Here is a 19841-nt window from a genome sequence, read left to right on the forward strand (position 1 = left end):
ACGAGTCGTAATTGAATACCAATAAATTCCAATAGCTCTGCCCACTGTGCTTGAAGGGAGTACAGCAAGCGAAATGACACGCTCAAATACGAATGGATATGTAAATGTATTGATGTACGCAAGGTACATATAACAATATTTCGGTAACCTAGCCACATGCCACATGAAGTCGCTTTGAACTCATTTCCGGCTGTAGTAAGGTACAATAGCCGAGGGCTTTTCAAAGATATTTATTTGCATATAAATGTTGCCTAAATTGTTTTCTTGATACATTAGCTGTGTATCCGAGGTGACACTTTGAGCGGCAGGTGTATTTCGCAGATCACAACAGGGCGCCGTTTGGGTATGCGAGCTGAACAATCAAGCTTGCTTGGCCTTGCCTTGGGATCCTTGGGGCTGAGTGGGCTTCAGGCAGCCGAAACGTTAATTGAATTAACTTTTAAAGGCTTAGAGAGTGGCGCACGTGCCTCTGTGGTGTGTGCCACGGATGACACGGGTCAGCGATTGTATGACAGCCAAGTTCCACGTGCCATGTGCCACCTACAAAAGCGAGGCGTCATGTTACATAGCTACGGTTGCTTAACGGGCTCAGCGAGAATGCAGCGCAGGCTCTCAATTTTACTCAAAATGCTCTCCTTTAGCTCCTCGAAAGGGTGCAAAAGACGAATGCTTTGCTTATCGTCACGACCCTGAAATAGTGTCTCGCCCTCGAAATCAATGAATTTGTGCTTGCGCGCACACAACAGCGTACCAAGCAGCTTGTCAGAAATGTGGTTGTACATCTAAAAGCCAGGTGGGTGTGTGAGCAGATGGAGCAATATTTACGTTAATGTCGCCCGGTACACACCTCAAAGAGTTCGCCAAATCTAAGGATAACCTCTGCTGTTTCATCCGCCGACTGGCGTTCACCATTTTCATTGATCAGACCGCAGAGCTGGAGAATCTCCTGAAGGGAGAGGATCTGTGCCTGAATCGCCCGCTTTTCAGAGAGGCTGCCAGCGGGTGCAGTGCCGTACTGGTCTTTATGAATTCTTTGCTTGGGCATATCGCGCACATTGTAATGTGAGAAGGGATTAATGCGCTGCCACTTTTTATGCTCCTCCACGTGCTGGTTAAACAGATTAATGCGCGACAGAACACTCTTCTCCTTGAAACACAGGTTAAGATAAGTCGTAATTTAGTTTGATGTTTGAACATACCACTGTATTCGATTCGGCCTCCATTATATGTTCCTAAAAAGTCCACTTATAATTTTTTTTTCACTTTTGAAAACAAATCTGACAGACACGTCACACGTCAACATTTTGGGCCTCTTGGCTGGCCGATAACCTGGAAAACAAAACGCCTCCTATCTCTGGCAAATGTGGCGGACAGTTTGCCAACCGCTGTCCAAACAAATTAACACCCTATCGACGGGCAACACACTTGACTGCAGACGAGCGCTAATCCTCATCAATAGCCAGTGGGCTGAGCTGATGGCACGCATTACTGCCTAAGGGCGGCAATTGAAAGGTCAAAAGGTTGTCGCCGCATAACCCAATTAATCTATCCAACAAAATGGCGTTAAACTTAAAGCAGTGTCCTATCCTGCGGCAAGCATGTGGAAAATGCGGCGGAAACTGCCAGCGAACTACACCATAAATTCTGTGCCACAATGGCGCGCAAGCAGGCGGAAGTATTTGAGCTTAGCAGACCAGGAAATACAAAACAAATTCAGAGACCGACTGCACGAACCAACAAATTTAATGAAACAAAATGGACAAAATCCCAAAAAAAATGTCTTAAGTTTTTAACGCTTCTTTAATACTCTATCGAAACTGTGCAGAAATTTATCCGTTATCGATGAGAGATGAAAGAGATGAGAGCTGTATGTCAATAAATAATAAATAATAAAAACTGCAAAATAATAGTCGACAAATATTTAAAGCAAATAATTAAAAAATAAACAAACCCTTATTATATTATGTCATATCACAATTATAAATAAAGCCTTTTAATTATTTATTAATATTAAAAAAAAAGAGTTTTATCCCTTTATATATTCTTACAATATAATAGAAATTAATATCTCGAGTATTTTTTGTGCAAAATGTATACATTTTAGATAAAATTTAATACAGACTCACAGAAAAATTTTCATTTTGTCATATTCGTTATTTTTACTAAATTGTTGCCTTGTTGGTAGTAAAGCCCTCAAAACTATGCAACATTTTTTTAAATAGAATTTATGAAAGATAAAAATGAAACAAATTAAGTAAACAGGTTTTTTTCAGTGGCTTTTAATATATGTTTCCTGCGAAAAATTGTGCTGAATTCACCTTCAAAATGTATTATTAAATAATTTCAAGTAATTGCTTTAGCAGGAATTTTGGAATTTCAGCTGTTATCGTTTATCAACCAGTGTTTAACCGGGTTGGCTTTAAATCTTTTTCTCTACAAAATTAACTGTAATACGTAGCTAAAAGAGGGGGCAGTTCTGTAAGTTTAGGGTGACCATACTCAGAACTCCCCCATTGTTTATTGTGGAGCTTAAGAATGTGACATATTTACCATTCCCTTGGCATAGAGTATCTGAAGCGGCGCTCCACATAGACAGCCAGACACACAGACAGCGAGCGGATTTGTTGGCATAGCTAAACAAATGGGGGGAAGTTGGGGAGCGGGAAAATGGCGCCACTTCCGCTCCGCAATAAACATTAATGCGCAATTAAAGCTGGTGTCTGGCATTAGTAACTGCAGGGCTTAGGGTGGGGATTGTCTGTATTTGATTTCCAGCACTTGGGGTGACTATCGCTGGGCACCCAGTATTAGCTTTTTGTTATTTATGGTAAATGCTTCGATATTCCGAGGCATTCATAATCGCTTTCGCAAACTTTATGCAAGCTGCTAACTGACTTTGATGTTTTGTATAGATTGACCGAAGAGGCGAGAGACGAGCTTGGTGCGACGGTTGTCTTGGCATTTGTCATAAATATTCAAGATTGTCACTTAATCTTTAATTGCTCAGTAATAGCTACGAAAGCTATGCTTAGCCCTATTTTATCCGGAACATATATTAATGAAATGCTCTCTAACCTCTTTTTCTCACATGCTAAAAGAAAATAAATCAGCCTTTTACTTATGAAAGTCAGTGCTGTGATTTGATCTTCAATAAGCCAGTTGGCATTATTCTGCTAAATTCAAAGAAAGTGGCTACTTAGAGTAAAGTCTTTCATGTAACTGCTGATGCCAGTTGACTAACAACCTGCATTTAAGCCCAGTTGTCAAGTTTGCCTGCAGTTTGTTTGTATTTCCAACTAGATTTAGTTACAACTTCATCTGGCTTCCGTTGTGCTGTTCCATGTGCTCTTGAGTGGCCAAACGAACAGCAGAGAGTGCTTGGTAAATGTTACAGCTGCAATAGTCCCTGAACAAATCAGTGTCTCTGTGGACACAGCTGCACGTTTCAGCTTAAATTTGTATCATGTGTCTTTAAAGAAATATCACTGCATAATTCAATTTAGCAAAGAGCAAACTTTGACAGTTCACATGGTTGATAGAAGGTCAAGTATGGTGCGAGGAGACTCTCTGTGGTGTCGCATTCAACTGATTCTTATGTGCGCTTGGCAATCGAAGCACGTTCGTCAATAAATTTTTGTGAATTTTAGATAGTATGTGTGCAATATTGGATATTGGATTTTCGAATGGCTGCTTAATTTGCACAGCAGAACGTCACGTTTGTATTATGGGCGTATCTTGTACGGTTAACACCTGTTTGCACACAAGAATTGACATTGAAGCCAGACTAACTCAGTTGAACGCTCTGCGCAATATATCATTAATAATCCTGGCAACCGACAACTGATTTATTTGCATAGTCTGTGATTCTGTCTTTTCTGACTAAGTCGAATATTGATAAATGAAAGTATTTCACATTTTACATATTTGCATGCCTGGCCTGGCCAACAGTGATCCGACGTTAACTGTTTAATGCTTAACAGATGCCAGATGAATTTGTTCAGCTCCATTTGACTAATGTTGCTGTTCTTGCTTTGCCAATGACAAGCGTCGAATATGCGCGGCCGCTGCCCACTGAGCGTAAAAAAGTCACATAAAGATCCCATGACGATGTCCAGGCGATGACCCTGAAATCGATTCCAAAAACTGAACGTTGAAAAAATAAAGAATTATATATAAAACAAGCTAACACAACACAAAAAGGACTCTGTCAGCGACACATGTGTGACTAGTTATATTTAATAAAATACCCTTTCCTAAGTTATATGTAATGGGAGGTAGCAAACGCATATATTTATATAATATTATTATATTTATAAAAATCTAAAAAATTAATTTATTTAAATTCTATTTGAATGTGGCATAGTAAAAGAATGTCTAAATTTCAATAAAAATATAAATGTAACATACAATAAAAATATAAAAACTGAAGCAAAACACGATTAAAATAAATATTAAAATATAAAATGAAAAACTAGTAAAATCATAAATAATTTTTAATCAATTTGTAGGCTATTTAATGTTCTATAAGAATTTTTGTAACTATTCTCTTACTTTTTTGTCTGTAGACCCAAAATGGCGGTCGCTCAGACAAGTATGCAACAGCAGGCGCATATTTCAAACTAACACAAAATGTGTATGTGTGTGTGTGTGTGAACAAAATGTGTGATGTTGGTTGTCCGTTGATTTGATTGACACTTTTATTGACACACTGTTGTTATTGTTGTTGTTGCCGATGCTGTCAAGAGTTTTATGACCTGAGCTTTTAAGCCAATTTTCTGTTGGCGGCCGTAAAGATTGTACAATATTTAGTGTTTATTCGAATATTTTAGGGGATTCATTATTTATAATGCACAAATTGAAATAATTCGCAAGCCCAAAATAAATATTTGCTCATTTCTTATTAATACAATTTTCATTTTTATTTTCTGCTGAGCACTAAGAAATACCTCAAACAGAAAATTAAATACACTTTGTAAAATTAAGTTAAAAATAAATATCCTTTTTTATATTTAACAAAGAACTTCAAGAATTTCCAGCGTATTTCGCTACAAATTACTGTGTTCAAAGAATATATATATTATTTATAGATCAATATTGACTAAATACTTTACAACTACAGCCGCATCCGTTTTCGGGTCCCTGTTTAAGCATGACTACTTGACATCAGTAAGAATAGTACAGAAGATACGATGATGTACACAGCTCTAGGCGAGGAAATGGCATCAACGGCATTAAAAATGTAAAATTAATCTGACATGTAAAAAAGTATGCTAATTCCAATGACTTGAAGTACTACAAGGGAAGTACGATAGGGTTTTTAAGTGAAGAAAACTGTTAAGTTATTGAACTCATAAGAGTGTTTCGCTTAGAGCATTCAATATTATTGGTAACATTTAATTTATCACATTTGTTTTGTATGTGAAGTATCTTAATATATATTTGAAATATAATTTGTATGCATGTGGGAATACCATACTTGAGAGTATCCTACGATGAACCACGTTCAAGCCAACTTTTACTGAATTTGTAAGCACAGAAAAATACACGCAGACACACATAATTGCCTAACCATAAACAAGTAAGAAAACTCCGGTCTGAGGTGCCCGACTATTTGATACCCTTAACTCATCTACGTTTTTAAACATTTTCCATAGCTTGTATCGAGTATTAAGAAAATATATAAATAAAACCCGACATTAGGACACCAAGAGTCGAACCAACATCTCCTACACAATGCGCTATTAACTCTATCAACACCTCCACATGATTTCCCATTTTCAATGAGTCCAGAGTATAAAAAGATAAAATAATAGGCTCAACAAAATGTAAATAAAAACACACATTCCTTTTTCGAGGTGAGAGCTCACATCTGCACAATCAAATAAAAATTGTTTTTTAATACATCAGTAATTTGATTTATGAGGCTCAAACGTTATTATGCAGTCTGAATATATTTTTGTTTGCAATAGATAAGAATCGTGTCTTTCCATTAAATAAATTAAATTGTTATACAAATATAAATATATGCATACGAATTAATAGAAATCTGCAGTTTCAGGCAATATAGTGAAACCGTTAAAAGTTTTAATTTTTTTATATTTTGTATTTATTTTGTGGTGTTGGTCTTAATTGAACTGTGAAAGGCGTTATTTAATAGAACCAATTAACAGCAAATATGTGCTGAATTTATAGGTATTTTGTACTAATTAGGCACGCTTTTAATTGATATGAACGAAAACAAAGTAGTATTTTAATGCAAATGAAAATAGGAAATTACTGCGGTTGCCCAGATTTAAAATTCATTGTATATGACTACATTCATTATATATGAATATGCCAGGAACTCGAAATTTAAAAGCTTAAACATTTATTAGGAATATAATATAATTTGCAAGTTAAGTTTTCCAAATTGTCTGCATTCTTGTTATTTATCTTGGCCACTCTAATTGCCATCTGCTATGGGTTGGGGCAGGCGGCTACTGGAGAGCAGCAGCAGATAATTAAATTTTGTGGCCACCAGTGGTGCTGACTGTAAAGTGGCTGCAATGAAATTTCATTGCTTTTCTTCTTATATTTCTTTTAATTTTTTTATTATATATATATATATATATATATATATATTTTGTAAGTTCGTCTGTAACAATAACCCCGAAACGCACTCGTAAAATATGACATTTGTGGCCTTTTGTTTGCATTAAGCCGGCGTGTGGCATGTGGCATGTGGCAAGCTCTGAGGCGGCAGTCACACCACACCAATGGGGTATAATTAATCTTGCTTCATTTTCACTTAATCGCGACCATGATTTGCACGCAATGTATATGAGTATACGTAATTTTCTTTTATTTAATTCGCATTTTCATTATGTTTTTTGTGTCACACAGCGTGCGTGAGCTTCTAATACCACGCTGCATATTATTGCCACGTCCTTGGTCAGTTGTGTCAAATATATATACAAATACAAAAATAATACCAATTTAAATATGCATAACATGGCGACCGACCGCCATTTGACGTTGTTTGCTCTGTTGCTCAGCCTGTTCCTGGTGCCTCTTAATTACCTATTTAAATTCCAACTGTGCCCAGCCAAATGGGCCAATGTGCCAATGGACCTAGCAGCGAGTCTTTGATGATTGCGCCATGTTGTGTCAAATTTATTCAATTCGTTGGCAAATGAAAGACAAGCTTTGGCATTATCTTCAGACTTGTGACAATGCTTGTAGTCGCGCAACGCTGCTTGTTGGATAATAAAGTTTTCAGTATACCCCCAAATGGTAGTTCAGAGATGATAACTATATAAAGCTATATAGAAAGCTAAAGAAATTTTAAATTGGAAATACAGACACGCTTATTATTTATTTCGATAGCTCATTCCATATTTTAACTACGTCCACAATTCGAATAAAGATCATAAAAGATAAAGTTCCTGGGATACATACTCAGACTATGACTATTTCAGAGTTTTAAAATTTTCTTCTTAAATACAGAAGTATCATTCTAAATAGCCTTGGGTCTGCGCACTTACATGTTCCATCAAGATGGTACATGTATAACCAATATATACATATACTTGAACAAATACCGTCTTTAATCGTCTTTAATTTCCTTCCTCGAATTCGTTTGCCATTTAATGCAAGTAGCCAAGTCTTTAGTAAAACTCCCAGCGGCTAAATGTGACGTTTGTTGATTTATTAAAGCCTCCGCTGTGCTACGCCCATTCATAAAATGTTCTTGTTTTTTTTTTTGATTTTTCCTTTGTCTTGGGAACACATTTTTATTATTGGGGTAACTTCTGCTGGGACGTTTGAATTTATGCTAATTGTAATCCATTTTTTCATGCTATAAATAGACGAAAGTTAAAGGGTTTTAGGTCTTTTTGTTAGCTGTTTGAATTTCATTTGACTACATTAATTAGCTTTGACTTTAAATTAAATAAAATTAATTAACTAAACTGTTAGACAGTCAAATGACTTGCCTGGAAGATTTATTTTGCAGAATCACTTTTGTGTTATTTTTATATTTCGCATTTGGGCCGGACTCGTGGCGTATACGCAATGTATATTGAATACATTGTGAATTGTGACGCTATCAACCCTTAACAATGGCAAAAGTTTTGAGTGTTAAGCGTTTGGCTTGTAAAATGGGTGCTTCATAATCAAGTTCACACATAAGCATACAGCCACCCACACACACACACACATACATATGGCAAGTTTTTTAGTTGTTGGGAACAATTCTTTGGATAAAACTTTGTTGGTCAGCATGAGCCACAATGACGTGGTCGTTGTTGCTACCACAGAAACCTTAAATAGAACCTCACACAGAAACTCCCACTTGGTCCGCTGAAAGCCCTTGAAGGTCAACATACTAAACCTCTTACGCTTTAAGTTTATGTAAGCTGAACCAGCAGAGATGGAGTCATTGTGTGCGTCATTGTTCTCCCAGGACTTGGCAACTGATGGCGACTTGTTATAAAACTATGACAGTGTGAATTGAACAGACTCCGCCCTCTGTACCACATTTGCGGCATCTGTGCTGCAGCGCAATGACTAAATTACATTTATGCTGCATACTGTAATCCATTGGAAAACGACAGTCGACAGGCGACAGTTGATCAAAGCAGCCAGCGACGCTAAGGGGAAATATGATAAAACGACATAAAGCTGACAGCGCGAAATCTAAGACGTCTGTTTGTCGTGGCTAGAACAAGTAACTGAAACCCTCAGTCAAACAGTATATGTAATTACACCCATGAAATACAGAGCACTTGACCCAGTTCCAGTTCGCTGTTGACTTGACTATGGCTTAGCAATTACTTTCGCACGTTTGGCCAACAAAGACTCCGGCGTACTGGGAAAAAGGTTGCGGCTTTCGCTTATGCTTCTCTGCTGTTCAATGAAAATTATTGCGACACTTGCAATATTCGTTCCCTCAATGTCTGGCATAAAAAGAGGTCAATGTATTTATACCAATTTACGATGTCAAAAGGATATATTGGTTTCGTTTAATGGTCCGTCTATCCGCCTATGAGGCTGCAGACTTGAAATTTGGAATATATTCTCTAGTTGTTACTCTCGACTTATAAAGTCGAAAATGTCGAGTTGATTCTCCCTATTGACTAACAAACAATTATAAATGAATTAAAAAAAAAGATTATACCCTGATATATATAGATAGATAGATATGTAGAAATAACTATGCATCCTGAACGAGTATTATGCAGTCAGTGGCTCCTGAGTGCAAATTGGTTTTTGTTGTTTTTGCTTATCTGCGACGTCTGCAACTTCGTTTCTTTACTTTTGCTCGTAAAATTCGTAAGCATACGAGGCTCATTTCATTTCGAACGCGCCATGGACCAGGCTTTGCTGCTTTTGTCGCAAACAGTCAACATTCTAAATAGGAATTTACGTTGCTTGCACGGGTGTGGAATGCCTCAAGTCATCATAACTTCTGCTCGAGGCAACAGTCGGTGCCCTCCCACTGCTGTGCCAATACACACAGAGTCCCACTGTCCATAAATCAAATGTCGCTTTGAAGTTCCATATTGCTTGCTTTCTCGTCGCTAAGGACATAAGAAGATAAATGAAACTATGTATATCCTGATAGGCAAGGAGCACGAGCAAAAAAAGGCATTCAGAACAAAAAAACTGAGTACACATTTCGCCGCGAGCTGTAAATGGCAGAATACATAATAGCTTGCCGCCATATTTCTGTGCCAGAATATTTAATACCCTGTGCTGTGCTCTACAAACATGATTGAGCAGAAAATATAATAAATTATATATCTCAGTTTTTGGTATAATACGTTGTCTTTAACACGTATTAAGACTCAAACTGTTCGCGTTGAATATTCGATTGATAGGCTAAATTACTAAATATGGGGCCGTAAGGCTGACTATGAATTCTGAAAAGTGTAGTTTTCTATTTCTTCTGATTTTCATTCTATATTTTTTTATTTTCATTCTTATATTTTGATTCTTTTCTTTAAATATTTAAAAACTTGATTTGGAAACTTATGCTTGCAGATAAGTTGTCCAAGTAGCGCTACTGTTCAGGCAACTTGAAAACGAAGAGTCCTTGTTGAAATGTCAGACTAAAGCTCGGACATTGTGTTGAAATAGTCAGTTGGTCGTGGTTTAGAAATTTACAAGTATTAGTCAATATGGTTTTGTTTCTGTGCTTATCCTATTAAGTCGATTTTTAAAGATACTTAAGCTTTGAGTAGACAGTCTATAAATTTTATGTCAGCTTTTACTTCAAGTATTATTCCTAATTCCACTTATTCTGTAGTGTATAAACAGCATATAATTAAGTAGGTGACATGAAGACGCTGTATCCATGTGAGGTTATGAGTGAGTGTTTCCTTACACAATATCTAGTGAGCATCTTGTCTTACAATTAAATGATCAAATAAATAGGAAAAGTAAATAAAATCGTTTACGTTGCCCTTGATGTGAATAAGTCGACCCATTAGCGGGCATTTGAGCTGATGCTGGGTATTATAAATTGTGGTTACAACTTCATGCATTCTGCATGGATAAGTTCGTGGAGCACAGATATGGAAATTCTACAGAGGTTCGACATTTCTCTTACACGCTATTTGTTATTTGCAGCAAATTCTCTTTAGGCTCCGCTTAGAGAATGACACCACGCAATTTGAATGGACTGAAGTGAAAAACTTCGTGGCGCCAATTCGTATCCTTCAACAGGAATGCGCTGCTGTACGATGTACAGTCAGGGTCGATAGGGCGCCGTTCTTGCGCACAGCTTTAAACGTGACACGGATCATATGAAAAATTCGTAAATTGGTAAATGCAAATTTAAGGAATAAATTATACATCTGAAGGGCCCATCGATAAGGGGCAGCTTATAATTTGTGCAACGTTACAAGGCAATCAAAGTGGCGGCCAACTGGCACATCAGCTGTAAATTGAATTAACTCCAGCACCCAGCCATGCCCAAAAGGTGAGCATTAAGTGAATTTGAATGTGAGTAGTCCTGAAGGAAACTTCACATCCTTCTGGAAGGCTCTGCCAGTTTATTTCTCTTCCGCTTGCTTGCGGAACACCCAAATGAAAATGGCAAGCAGCAGATGACGTGAGGGTGTCTTTAAAAACGTTTGGCATGAGAGAATACAACGACAACACTAAGCACGTATGCGACATGTGCACCACGCACAATAGATACAGCACAGTTAAATCTCTGCTGCTTATTGGGGTTAAAGTTAATTGCCTTGGTTCTTCGAGCTGCACTGAGTTAATCGCCAATGTGCTCCGTAGCTATTCTCTCGTTCTTTAGGTCTCGTTATTGTGCAGATAAGTCACGACAGAAGATACAAAGCGCATTGTCATGCCCACACTCTAGTAATTCAACAATGCCGTACATACACACGTTTACAACATACATGTTAATGAAGCTTTAGGTAAATAGGAATTAAGTACGCGGTCCATTTCAACATGACGCAGACAACAAGTGTCTTGGCAACATTAGCCTGTTAATCAACAATTATGTAGAAACATTTCAGTTTTGTGCCGTCAACTTTTGTTTCTGGGACACATGTTGTGCTTGAGTCAACTCAAATGTCTTGGCAACATCTGTGAATGTTTCAGCAACATTTTTTGTTTGCCAAGCAGTCTATTTAATTCGCTTTATTTTCATTTAATATGCCCCGCTTCTTGAATTGAGAAAGTGTATATATATGACTTACGATTCAAAAGAGGCGAGACATTTTGACTAATTATTTTCTCTGGTATAATTGTTAAAAATTGTAAAGTCTTTTACCTAATTGAATAAAGCTTCAAGGAATTGCTTAAAGTTATTTCATTTATTTTTATCTAAATTTATCTTGAATATACAAATATATAATTATATTGAAAATCAATTGTACCTACCAATTCGAGTTCAATTCTTTTCTTACCTTTTTTTTGGGCTCTTTGACCGTAAAATATCAACATTGCTGCTGCTGGCGCTTTGCCAAGAAATTAACGCATTTGACGACATCGCAATAAATCGGCAATTATTTAACGAAAATCTCTATTCAATTTGTAGCTCGATATTATTTTGGTTTCGTTTTGTTTTATTTTGTTTGAGTCATTTCTTTTCTTGTCGTCTGCAGCCATTTGGGATTCGTTTCAGTGTCTGCGTTTCTTTCATTTCCGCTGCGTTACTTAATCTTATAAATAATTAGATACAATTAATGCTCTCTTGCGTGAGGTCAAATATAATTTTGGTTGATTACCTGCGTATGACATTTACTTGGCAGATGCTCTGCCTCGCTCTATTTGTCTTGCTTTCACCTTGTCTGTCTCTCTCTCTCTCTATCTCTCTCGCTCAATTTGTCGCTTCAAAATATTAAAACAAATCAACACAATTACTTTATGAGCTTTGATTAAATATTTATATCGCTCTTTACGAAGAGAGCAGAGTATATTGGTTTGGTGCCATGTCCGTGTATGGTCTGCGCGAGCTTTTCAAGCTAGAAATTCTTCGAAATTCGCGTATTAAATTAAACAAAAAAGCAATAATTTAGGACTATTTAGAATTAAATTTTAAATATACTATATATACTTAAATATATAGCAGATATATTCACACAAATTGGGTACGTGGAAAATCGGTGAATATAAATTTTTGGCAGTCTCTGCAGATCAACTACAAAAATTATATATTAACACCTACTACACCTAAATGGGTCATTGGATTGAATTAATTTTGAAATGAAAGAATAGCTAATTTTGAGCTGTGAATGTGTATTATGCAGTTAGTCACGCCCGGCTCCAGCCTACTTACTTGATTTTATCTTTCCACGATGTCATAAATGCCATATACTTTATATTACTGTTAGCCGACTGCCTTTTTTCGGCATTGTTTTGCCAGCTTCGGGCCATATCAATTAACTAAAATGTGAACTGTGTTTTCTGGGTGCTAAGTGCAGACATTTGCCTTGAATGGCTCATAAATTTAATGTTAATTGTATAAGGACATGCCTGGAAGCACCCGCCCGCGAGGCACACGTGTTATTTTTCGGTTTGAACAAGTTTTACTTTTTGACAGTGGCATCTGCTAAATGTTAATTTAGCATCTGGTACAAAGCATGGTCTCTATGTTTATCCTAGAATAAGGTTTGCTCAAAAAGTAATAAAATCTGACAATGGAATTTTTTACTATCCTAGCAATGATTATTTTAATAAGTTGATCCCAAAGTATCAACAATGCACGTCAGAGTATTCCTGCTATTCAAGGGAAAGCGAAAGAAGGGAAGCATATATTTTTAAATTTTAAGGTCTTATCAACTCCTTTGAATTTTCTGTTAGATATGAATGATCATTTGATTCTATCAAAATGTTTTCTTGCTCGACTTTACGCTCACAGGCGCACGAAAGTATGCAACGATGTTCGTCTAACGCATCTTGAAGCTTGGAAATAAGGCGAAATTTCTCTGCTAAAACTTGTTGCCATGTGTCTAAACTAAGTTGTGGTGTGTGTGTGTGTGTGAAGTGCATACACAATTTGGTGTGTAATTAACATAATTTGTGGGGAAGCGCCTGGCGTTGGATCCTGCGTTCGGTGTGGGTCGAAGTTTACTTGCCACGTGCGGCACATATCCAGGCAATTAATTGCGGGCAGGGACAGGGTGAAAATAAGCACTTAATTTATGTGGTCAAATAAATGACCTCACTGATTTTCATATTAATTGGCCATTGCTTTGTGCGCACAACTTCTTTCTGATTCCAGATTCACAACATTACGCATACGTAGTGTCAAGCTAAAAAAGCAAGTAAGAACATTGTAGTTTTCATTGATCGACTTTATAATACTCGTTCATTTCTCGAAGGGATATCAATTTAAAGGTCTGTCTGAGTAGGAGGTCTTTAGTAATGCACCTTTAAAACATGCCTCTAGCTACGGACATTGCACACAACCAATATACTCTTCTCACTTCATTAACGAATATAAAAACATGAGTATACTAAAAGTCGTAGAAATGTGGTTTGCGGCTTTTGCGGTCCGTTGGCCAATTCTCGTTGGAGTCTGTGGCGGTGGCAGGCACAAATTGAGGAGCGAGCTTAGGCGTCAAGTGTTTAAATTGCCAAACAATGCGCGCAGACACACACAAACACACACCCCCCACACCCGCACACACAGGGGAAATGCCAAAAACATAAATCAGCCGTGGCAAAGGCAGAAAAGTTTTGCGTAGCTGCCACAGATTTTAAGGAGTCCCGCTTCTCCCTTAGCTAATGAGACGCACAAGCGTGATGTTCGCGCTGTTGGGTATAAAATTGGAAATTAATATTCAATTATGGACAAGCTTATTGATTAAAGGGCATGCGTTCGCCGTGTGTATTTATGTGCCAGATCAAGTGGCAACAACATGCATCTACCTCATTCACACGCGAGTCAACTCATCAGCGAAACCGAGCACGTTACGACTTTTTATTATGGACCACATGTCGTATGCGTTATGAACTGCCTGCAGCCGCTTAACTCGTAACAAAACTATGGCGCCAGCTTGTCTTGGCCTGGCGGACGGTTGGACAGACCGGCGTAGAGGCCGCACTCATTTTGAATAATTTAATGCGTTATATAAAATCCAATGGGCGGCCGCACATTTATCATACACACACACAGACACTCACACACTTACACTTACACTTACACATCCAAATGTGTGTGTGTCGACAGTTCTTCAGCCCAGCTACTTGGCCAGCTGATGCTGATGGTGCGGCACTTTAATGCGTTTTTAATTGTTGCCACACACACAAACACACGCCGCCGAGGGGAAGTGTCATTTTAATGACTTGCAGTAGCAGCCAGTTTTATATCCCTTCGTTACCCCTGCTAGCAGCTGGCGTATCTTAAATGTTTCTCATTAAAGTTCGTGAAAAAGCACCATGAAATACTCTTGTCATACATCAACTGTAAATTACAAGCAAAATTAACTCACAAAAGAAATAGAGAAATTCTGATGTCGAAAGATAATACCCTTGTGAAAATTGAGATCAGAAAACTGATTTTAGATTCATTTGCTTATGTTCTAGAATATAATTTTTGCACAGAAACTGAATGAAGACCCCCTTTTTGAAAGAGTTATATTATGTATAACTAGCTTTCCGATTACTATACAAATTATATAAAAATAAGTAAAAACTTTGTTGGAATATATTCATAGCAGAAAAGTTTGTTCGAATTATAAACAGCAGTAAGCTTATTAGAAGGAGTTGTGTCTATTTATGTGTAGTAGTGAACACATCAAAACTATTTCCTAACTGTAATTAAAATTTGGTTTGCATGGAGACTGTCGGAGTAACGTAACAAGATGCACACACGCATATACTCATCTAGCATTTGAGAAAAGAGTATAAGAAAAAAGCAAAAGCAGTCAACAGTTAAGCGAGTTAATTAATTTTAACTACGCCTTCAAAGTAGGTTGCTCCGCTAGAGAATTGCCCGTCCCCATCCACAGGTCTTTAGACCCAGCAACAGTCGTGGCATAAAAAATGTTGGCCATCGTGTTACCCCATGAGCAAATTTTGTTTATGTATTTTCCGCGGCATATTTATATGCGTTTGCGTGAAAGGCAGTTGGCAACAAAATTGGCGATAAATCAACTGATAATGTCAGCACATTTAACGACAGCGACATGGTAGCAAAAGGTGGCACGGTGCCTGGCCCCAGGGCTGGGGTTGACGTCGTGATAGGGGTCGGGTTCATTGCGGTTGCTAACAGCAATATTTTGATAAACTTTGTCGGAAAATACAGTCGGATGTGTAGAATAGCTTCGGAATGGGTACAAATCAGATGGCAACTTGACAGTTGTCACAAGTTTTGGGTTTTTAGCTTTCGTCAGAGCCCCAATCAGCGACCGCTTCCACTTTGTGTTTTTGCATGGCAAATGAAGGTGTTGGCCGCTGAGCTAGGGCTTGATGAAACAAGAAAAGGAAATTGCAGACGGGAAAGTTTTGCATACTAAATATCTGCGACAAATGCTCTAATTAAAGCGAATATCTAACTCAGAATAGAAACAGGTTTATTTATAAATTGCCGACCAAAATAAATTAAATTAATCTACGTACATAAAAAATGTTTATACTCAAATGCAAATTTACATGCTCTTTTTGCTTTAACCAATGAAATTGTTTAGCTTGGAATAAGGTATTGCAAACCAAAAACCTTGTTGACACTATAAAAATACAAATTAAACCTTTTTTAGCAACCATCTAAATATCAATAAACATTCCTTTTTGAATTGGCTTTCAGGACTCACATCTAGCATCTTTTATATTCTTTAGTTTTTAATTCTTTAGCTCGGCTTTGGCAGACAAGCTACTGCGCTCAATGATAGCACATATTTGATCGAATGCTGATTCCAGACTATCTATAAATTTCTTGCCTTCAGCCTGATTCTTATACGAGGTTACAATTGCGCCAGCAAAATCGTTTTGAATGGAGTATCTGCGAAAGGGAAAAGCTGTTGAAAGTACAGTTGCAAACGAAATGTGTGTATGTACGAACCCAACGCCCAAGCCATCCTTGACAACTGGACCGAATGAACCGGCTACAACGGTATCAGTGCCCAGCGTGGAGGTGCTAATTATGTTATTGTTGATGCGTTTATAAGCTTCAGTCTCAAATAGCGCCGGCTGCGACAGCCCCTCCAGCTGTGCTGTGTGCCTTAAAGCAAACAAATGACGATCAAAGCCCTGACCCATTGCCGCTTCCTTCGTAAGTTGGCCATGCACGCTACTGCATCTATCAATCATGGCGCGCAGCTCCCCGGCGCTGGGCTGCTTTTGCGTTGGCTGCAGTACAGCCTCACAAAATGCTTTGGTAGCCATTGTGCAGGGCCGCATTGTCTCGGTGCGGCCATGGCGAAAGGCTGATGTGCTGCAGGATTCGTAGGTTCCCACATAACGTTCAAATGCTTGACGATAGGCCAGTTGAAAAGCAAGCTGTATTATGGAATCGGGACTCAGACCGTGTCGCTTGCACGTGCCTTTATTAAGTAATTTGTATTGCAAATAATTCATGTCCAAACTATCAACGATGCTTGCGTTTTGGACATAAGCTGCTTCCACTGCTGCTTGAGTTCCGTTATCGATTTCAAAGTTGAGCGGACGGACATTCGTACAATCACCATTAGCTGGTGTATGGGGCGTGGACTCCGAAACAAATGGCTGATTTAGCATGTCTCTGTAGACCTCATTGAAGTAGCGGAGCACAGCGACACCATCACCCCAAGAGTGTTCAAAATTTATGGCCGTGACGCCGTCGGCGCTAATCAGCAGTGATATGGATTTGTCAAACCACCTGCAATAAGAGGAGAAATATGATTTCATGATTTCGTCGCGCAGTGTCAACTAAATATTTACCGATTCGTTGCCTTGCCCGCGAGCTGATGTTTCAGCATGGGCACTGGGTCAGACTCATTAAAGAGACCATCTTCTTCAGAGTCCAGACATAAACAGAACAAAGCCGCGTCCACCTCGCGCTGTAGAAGATCGGCATTCTTAGGATTGCTTATGATATGTGCTCTTGTCTTGGCCCATTCATCACGTTGCGAGGTGGTTAGCACGCCTAATGGGACGCTGGCTGGCTCGCGTTGCGAATCCGTTTCAAGAATGTATTTTAAACGACCCAGTATAACGCTGGGGCTCTCAATGTAGCCGCTGGTGTCGAGTACATTCATAGCATACATGTTGCCGCGTCGCATGACAAGAATGTGCTTCGATTGCGGCGATTGCACTAACTCATCCTTGCCCAGCTTTGGTATGCGACTGGTGCCAAATAGACGACTGTATTGACTCATGTCCAGGGGAAAGGCTTTGAAGGCATACGAAGCGTATGTGGCAAAGGCTTTGGGAGCGACGGCCATCCAGCGACGGTAGCTGGCCGTGTCGCTCTTCTTCGCATTCATGTGATAAACCTCGGGCTCAAGAATATTAGCTTGCAGCGACCGCCAGAAGCGAAGAGAGCTAATGATCAAATTTGTGGCACGCGTCACCTGTGGTTGGTATTCAGGCCGGGGGTCACCTCTCATAACCAATAGCGGATTGTAGTTGAGCGGCAGTGGTACCCGATCAGCTAGGTACATGTCGAACCAGGGCTGTGAGATGTAGCTGGTGTGCTTGTTGGCTGCATCCCTCTGCTTCAGTTTCGCATGCAGCTCCATACCGATGCCCTGGCGAAACTGCTCGACCACTTGTTGCGTCTCTCGATGCTCTTCAGCGCTGAGTATGGGCTGCACGGAGGCCAGAAACCGTTCGCAGGTTTTTTCCAGCAGCGGTATAGGCAACCGAGGTAGAGAACGTTGAAAGTAGAGCGTTGGCAGCTTCGAGTTTTGCAGGTATTGGTAATGATTACCATGCGTTGTGGTTGTCGTGGCATGGCGCGTTGCAGCCGCAGCAGCGGCAAATCGACTTTTATTTACTTTTAATCTAAACATTATTCACAATTAACGCCGGCAATTGAAAACAAAGCGCGATGCAAGGCAAAGTCCACTAGTCGACGAAAACAAACGGAAACAACAACAAACATCTGTTTGGTATTTTTTGTGTGGTATTTTTAATAGAAGACCAGATCACAGCTGATCGCTAGCGTAAAGACTTATCGATATATCGCATTGTGACGAAATTAATCGAAGTCGTTCAATAGTACAGTTCAGTTGCGATTTGAAATTTAATTTAAATCAAAGCCAAACATCAATTGAATTTTAAAATAATTTTATGTGAAAGCGAAAATTAAATATCGATTCGTTGTTTGTATTGCCTTTGAAATTCTTTGGCGGACTTTAACCTTTCAAACGGCGAACCCGTGCACAAGCTCCGATTCATGTTTGCACATGAATAGACGAGAAAACGTTGTTGATGGGCTGGTCGACTTGGTTGCTGTCAAATAAGTCTGTTCGGATTATTGACTTGACCGTTCGACAGGGATGACCTACCTCAGGTGCGCTAAATAAATAAATGGGCACACAAAAATTAGAAACGAACAAGATATTCGAATTTGCATAAAAATGGTATGCTTTTGGCGAATTTAACGAGCAACCTTTGCTTATCGATTGCGAATGCGGTTCGTAAACGAATAAAAAAAATATAGCAATAAAAACTTTACCCTCCATTCTTTAAATGGAAGAGCAATGCGTTTTGAGAAACGGCCTGAGCTGGGTACTAGTGGGTGGACTTGCATACATTTGCATAAAAATACAAATACAGAATCCGAATGGGAGTATGGATGGGAATATGGATGCAGATGCGGATGCGAATGAGAACTCGGATGGGTTGCAGTGTAATTGGCCAAAGTGAAATTGCGTTAATATTTAACAAGCCAACAAAACTGCAAAGCGAAGAGCGCAAAGAGGATTCAGCTTCAACTAAGGCTGCGGACACATCGCCTTGGGTGAGAAAAAAGGAAAGGAATGGAAATTATGCGATAAACGTCGAGTCATGAAACATAAAGCGGCAGGAGTTTCGCGGTTAAATTCAGCAATTTGGACTGTAAATGTTAAAATTATTTCAAAAGGTCACTCGACAAGCAATCAGGCAAACCATTAAATTGAAACTTTCATTTACATTTGCGCTTATATGATTTATTTAAGCAATAATTGTATTTGCTCGTTAAATGATATAATTCAATATATATTCGTCAGATGGCATATGAGATTTTATGCATTCCGTATTTTATAATTAATTCCAATAAATGCCACATGCTGTTAATTTCATTTATTAATGCTATGTAGAAAGACTCAAAATATTGAATTAATTTTGCTGCTTATTAAATTGAATAATGACAATTTTAATTTTTGACGCTTGATTTTAAAAAATATTTATATAAGTAATCGGTT

General features: G+C 38.5%; 2 protein-coding genes across 3 annotated transcripts; both read right to left on the reverse strand.

Annotated features, from left to right (window-relative positions):
- Positions 1-214: 214 nt before the first annotated feature.
- LOC111597525 (actin-binding Rho-activating protein) lies at positions 215-1316 on the reverse strand. Of its 2 annotated transcripts, none has more exons than XM_023312300.2 (3): positions 1203-1316; positions 848-1147; positions 215-782 (listed from the first exon to the last, which is right to left on the reverse strand). In XM_023312300.2, exons 1-3 carry the CDS (start codon positions 1221-1223, stop codon positions 570-572), a joined length of 534 nt encoding a protein of 177 aa, XP_023168068.1. In that variant the 5' UTR covers positions 1224-1316; the 3' UTR covers positions 215-569. The 2 variants fall into 2 exon arrangements, with proteins under 2 accessions (XP_023168068.1, XP_023168067.1); XM_023312299.2 differs by having other exon boundaries at positions 1200-1313.
- Positions 1317-16050: 14734 nt separating this feature from the next.
- On the reverse strand, positions 16051-18534 carry LOC111597483 (carnitine O-palmitoyltransferase 2, mitochondrial). Its single transcript, XM_023312234.2, has 3 exons — positions 17371-18534; positions 16514-17308; positions 16051-16453 (listed from the first exon to the last, which is right to left on the reverse strand). The coding sequence occupies exons 1-3, from the start codon at positions 18441-18443 to the stop codon at positions 16294-16296; spliced, it is 2028 nt and encodes a 675-aa protein (XP_023168002.1). The 5' UTR covers positions 18444-18534; the 3' UTR covers positions 16051-16293.
- Between the last annotated feature and the right edge of the window lie 1307 nt (positions 18535-19841).

Source organism: Drosophila hydei, unplaced genomic scaffold, assembly GCF_003285905.1.
Source record: "Drosophila hydei strain 15085-1641.00,03,60 unplaced genomic scaffold, DhydRS2 tig00000001-arrow-pilon, whole genome shotgun sequence".
Lineage (NCBI taxonomy): Eukaryota > Metazoa > Arthropoda > Insecta > Diptera > Drosophilidae > Drosophila > Drosophila hydei.

Bases quoted from the DNA above. Each gene is read 5' to 3' on its own strand.
- LOC111597525 (XM_023312299.2), bottom strand. From the start codon at position 1,223: ATGGAGGCCGAATCGAATACAGTG. The intron at 1,148-1,199 runs GTATGTTCAAAC...CTGTGTTTCAAG, and splicing joins AGGCCGAATCGAATACAGTG to GAGAAGAGTGTTCTGTCGCG. The intron at 783-847 runs GTGTGTACCGGG...CCTGGCTTTTAG, and splicing joins GATTTGGCGAACTCTTTGAG to ATGTACAACCACATTTCTGA.
- LOC111597483 (XM_023312234.2), bottom strand. From the start codon at position 18,443: ATGTTTAGATTAAAAGTAAATAAAAGTCGATTTGCCGCTGCTGCGGCT. The intron at 17,309-17,370 runs GTAAATATTTAG...CTCTTATTGCAG, and splicing joins GCGGGCAAGGCAACGAATCG to GTGGTTTGACAAATCCATAT. The intron at 16,454-16,513 runs GTTCGTACATAC...TCCCTTTCGCAG, and splicing joins AAGGATGGCTTGGGCGTTGG to ATACTCCATTCAAAACGATT.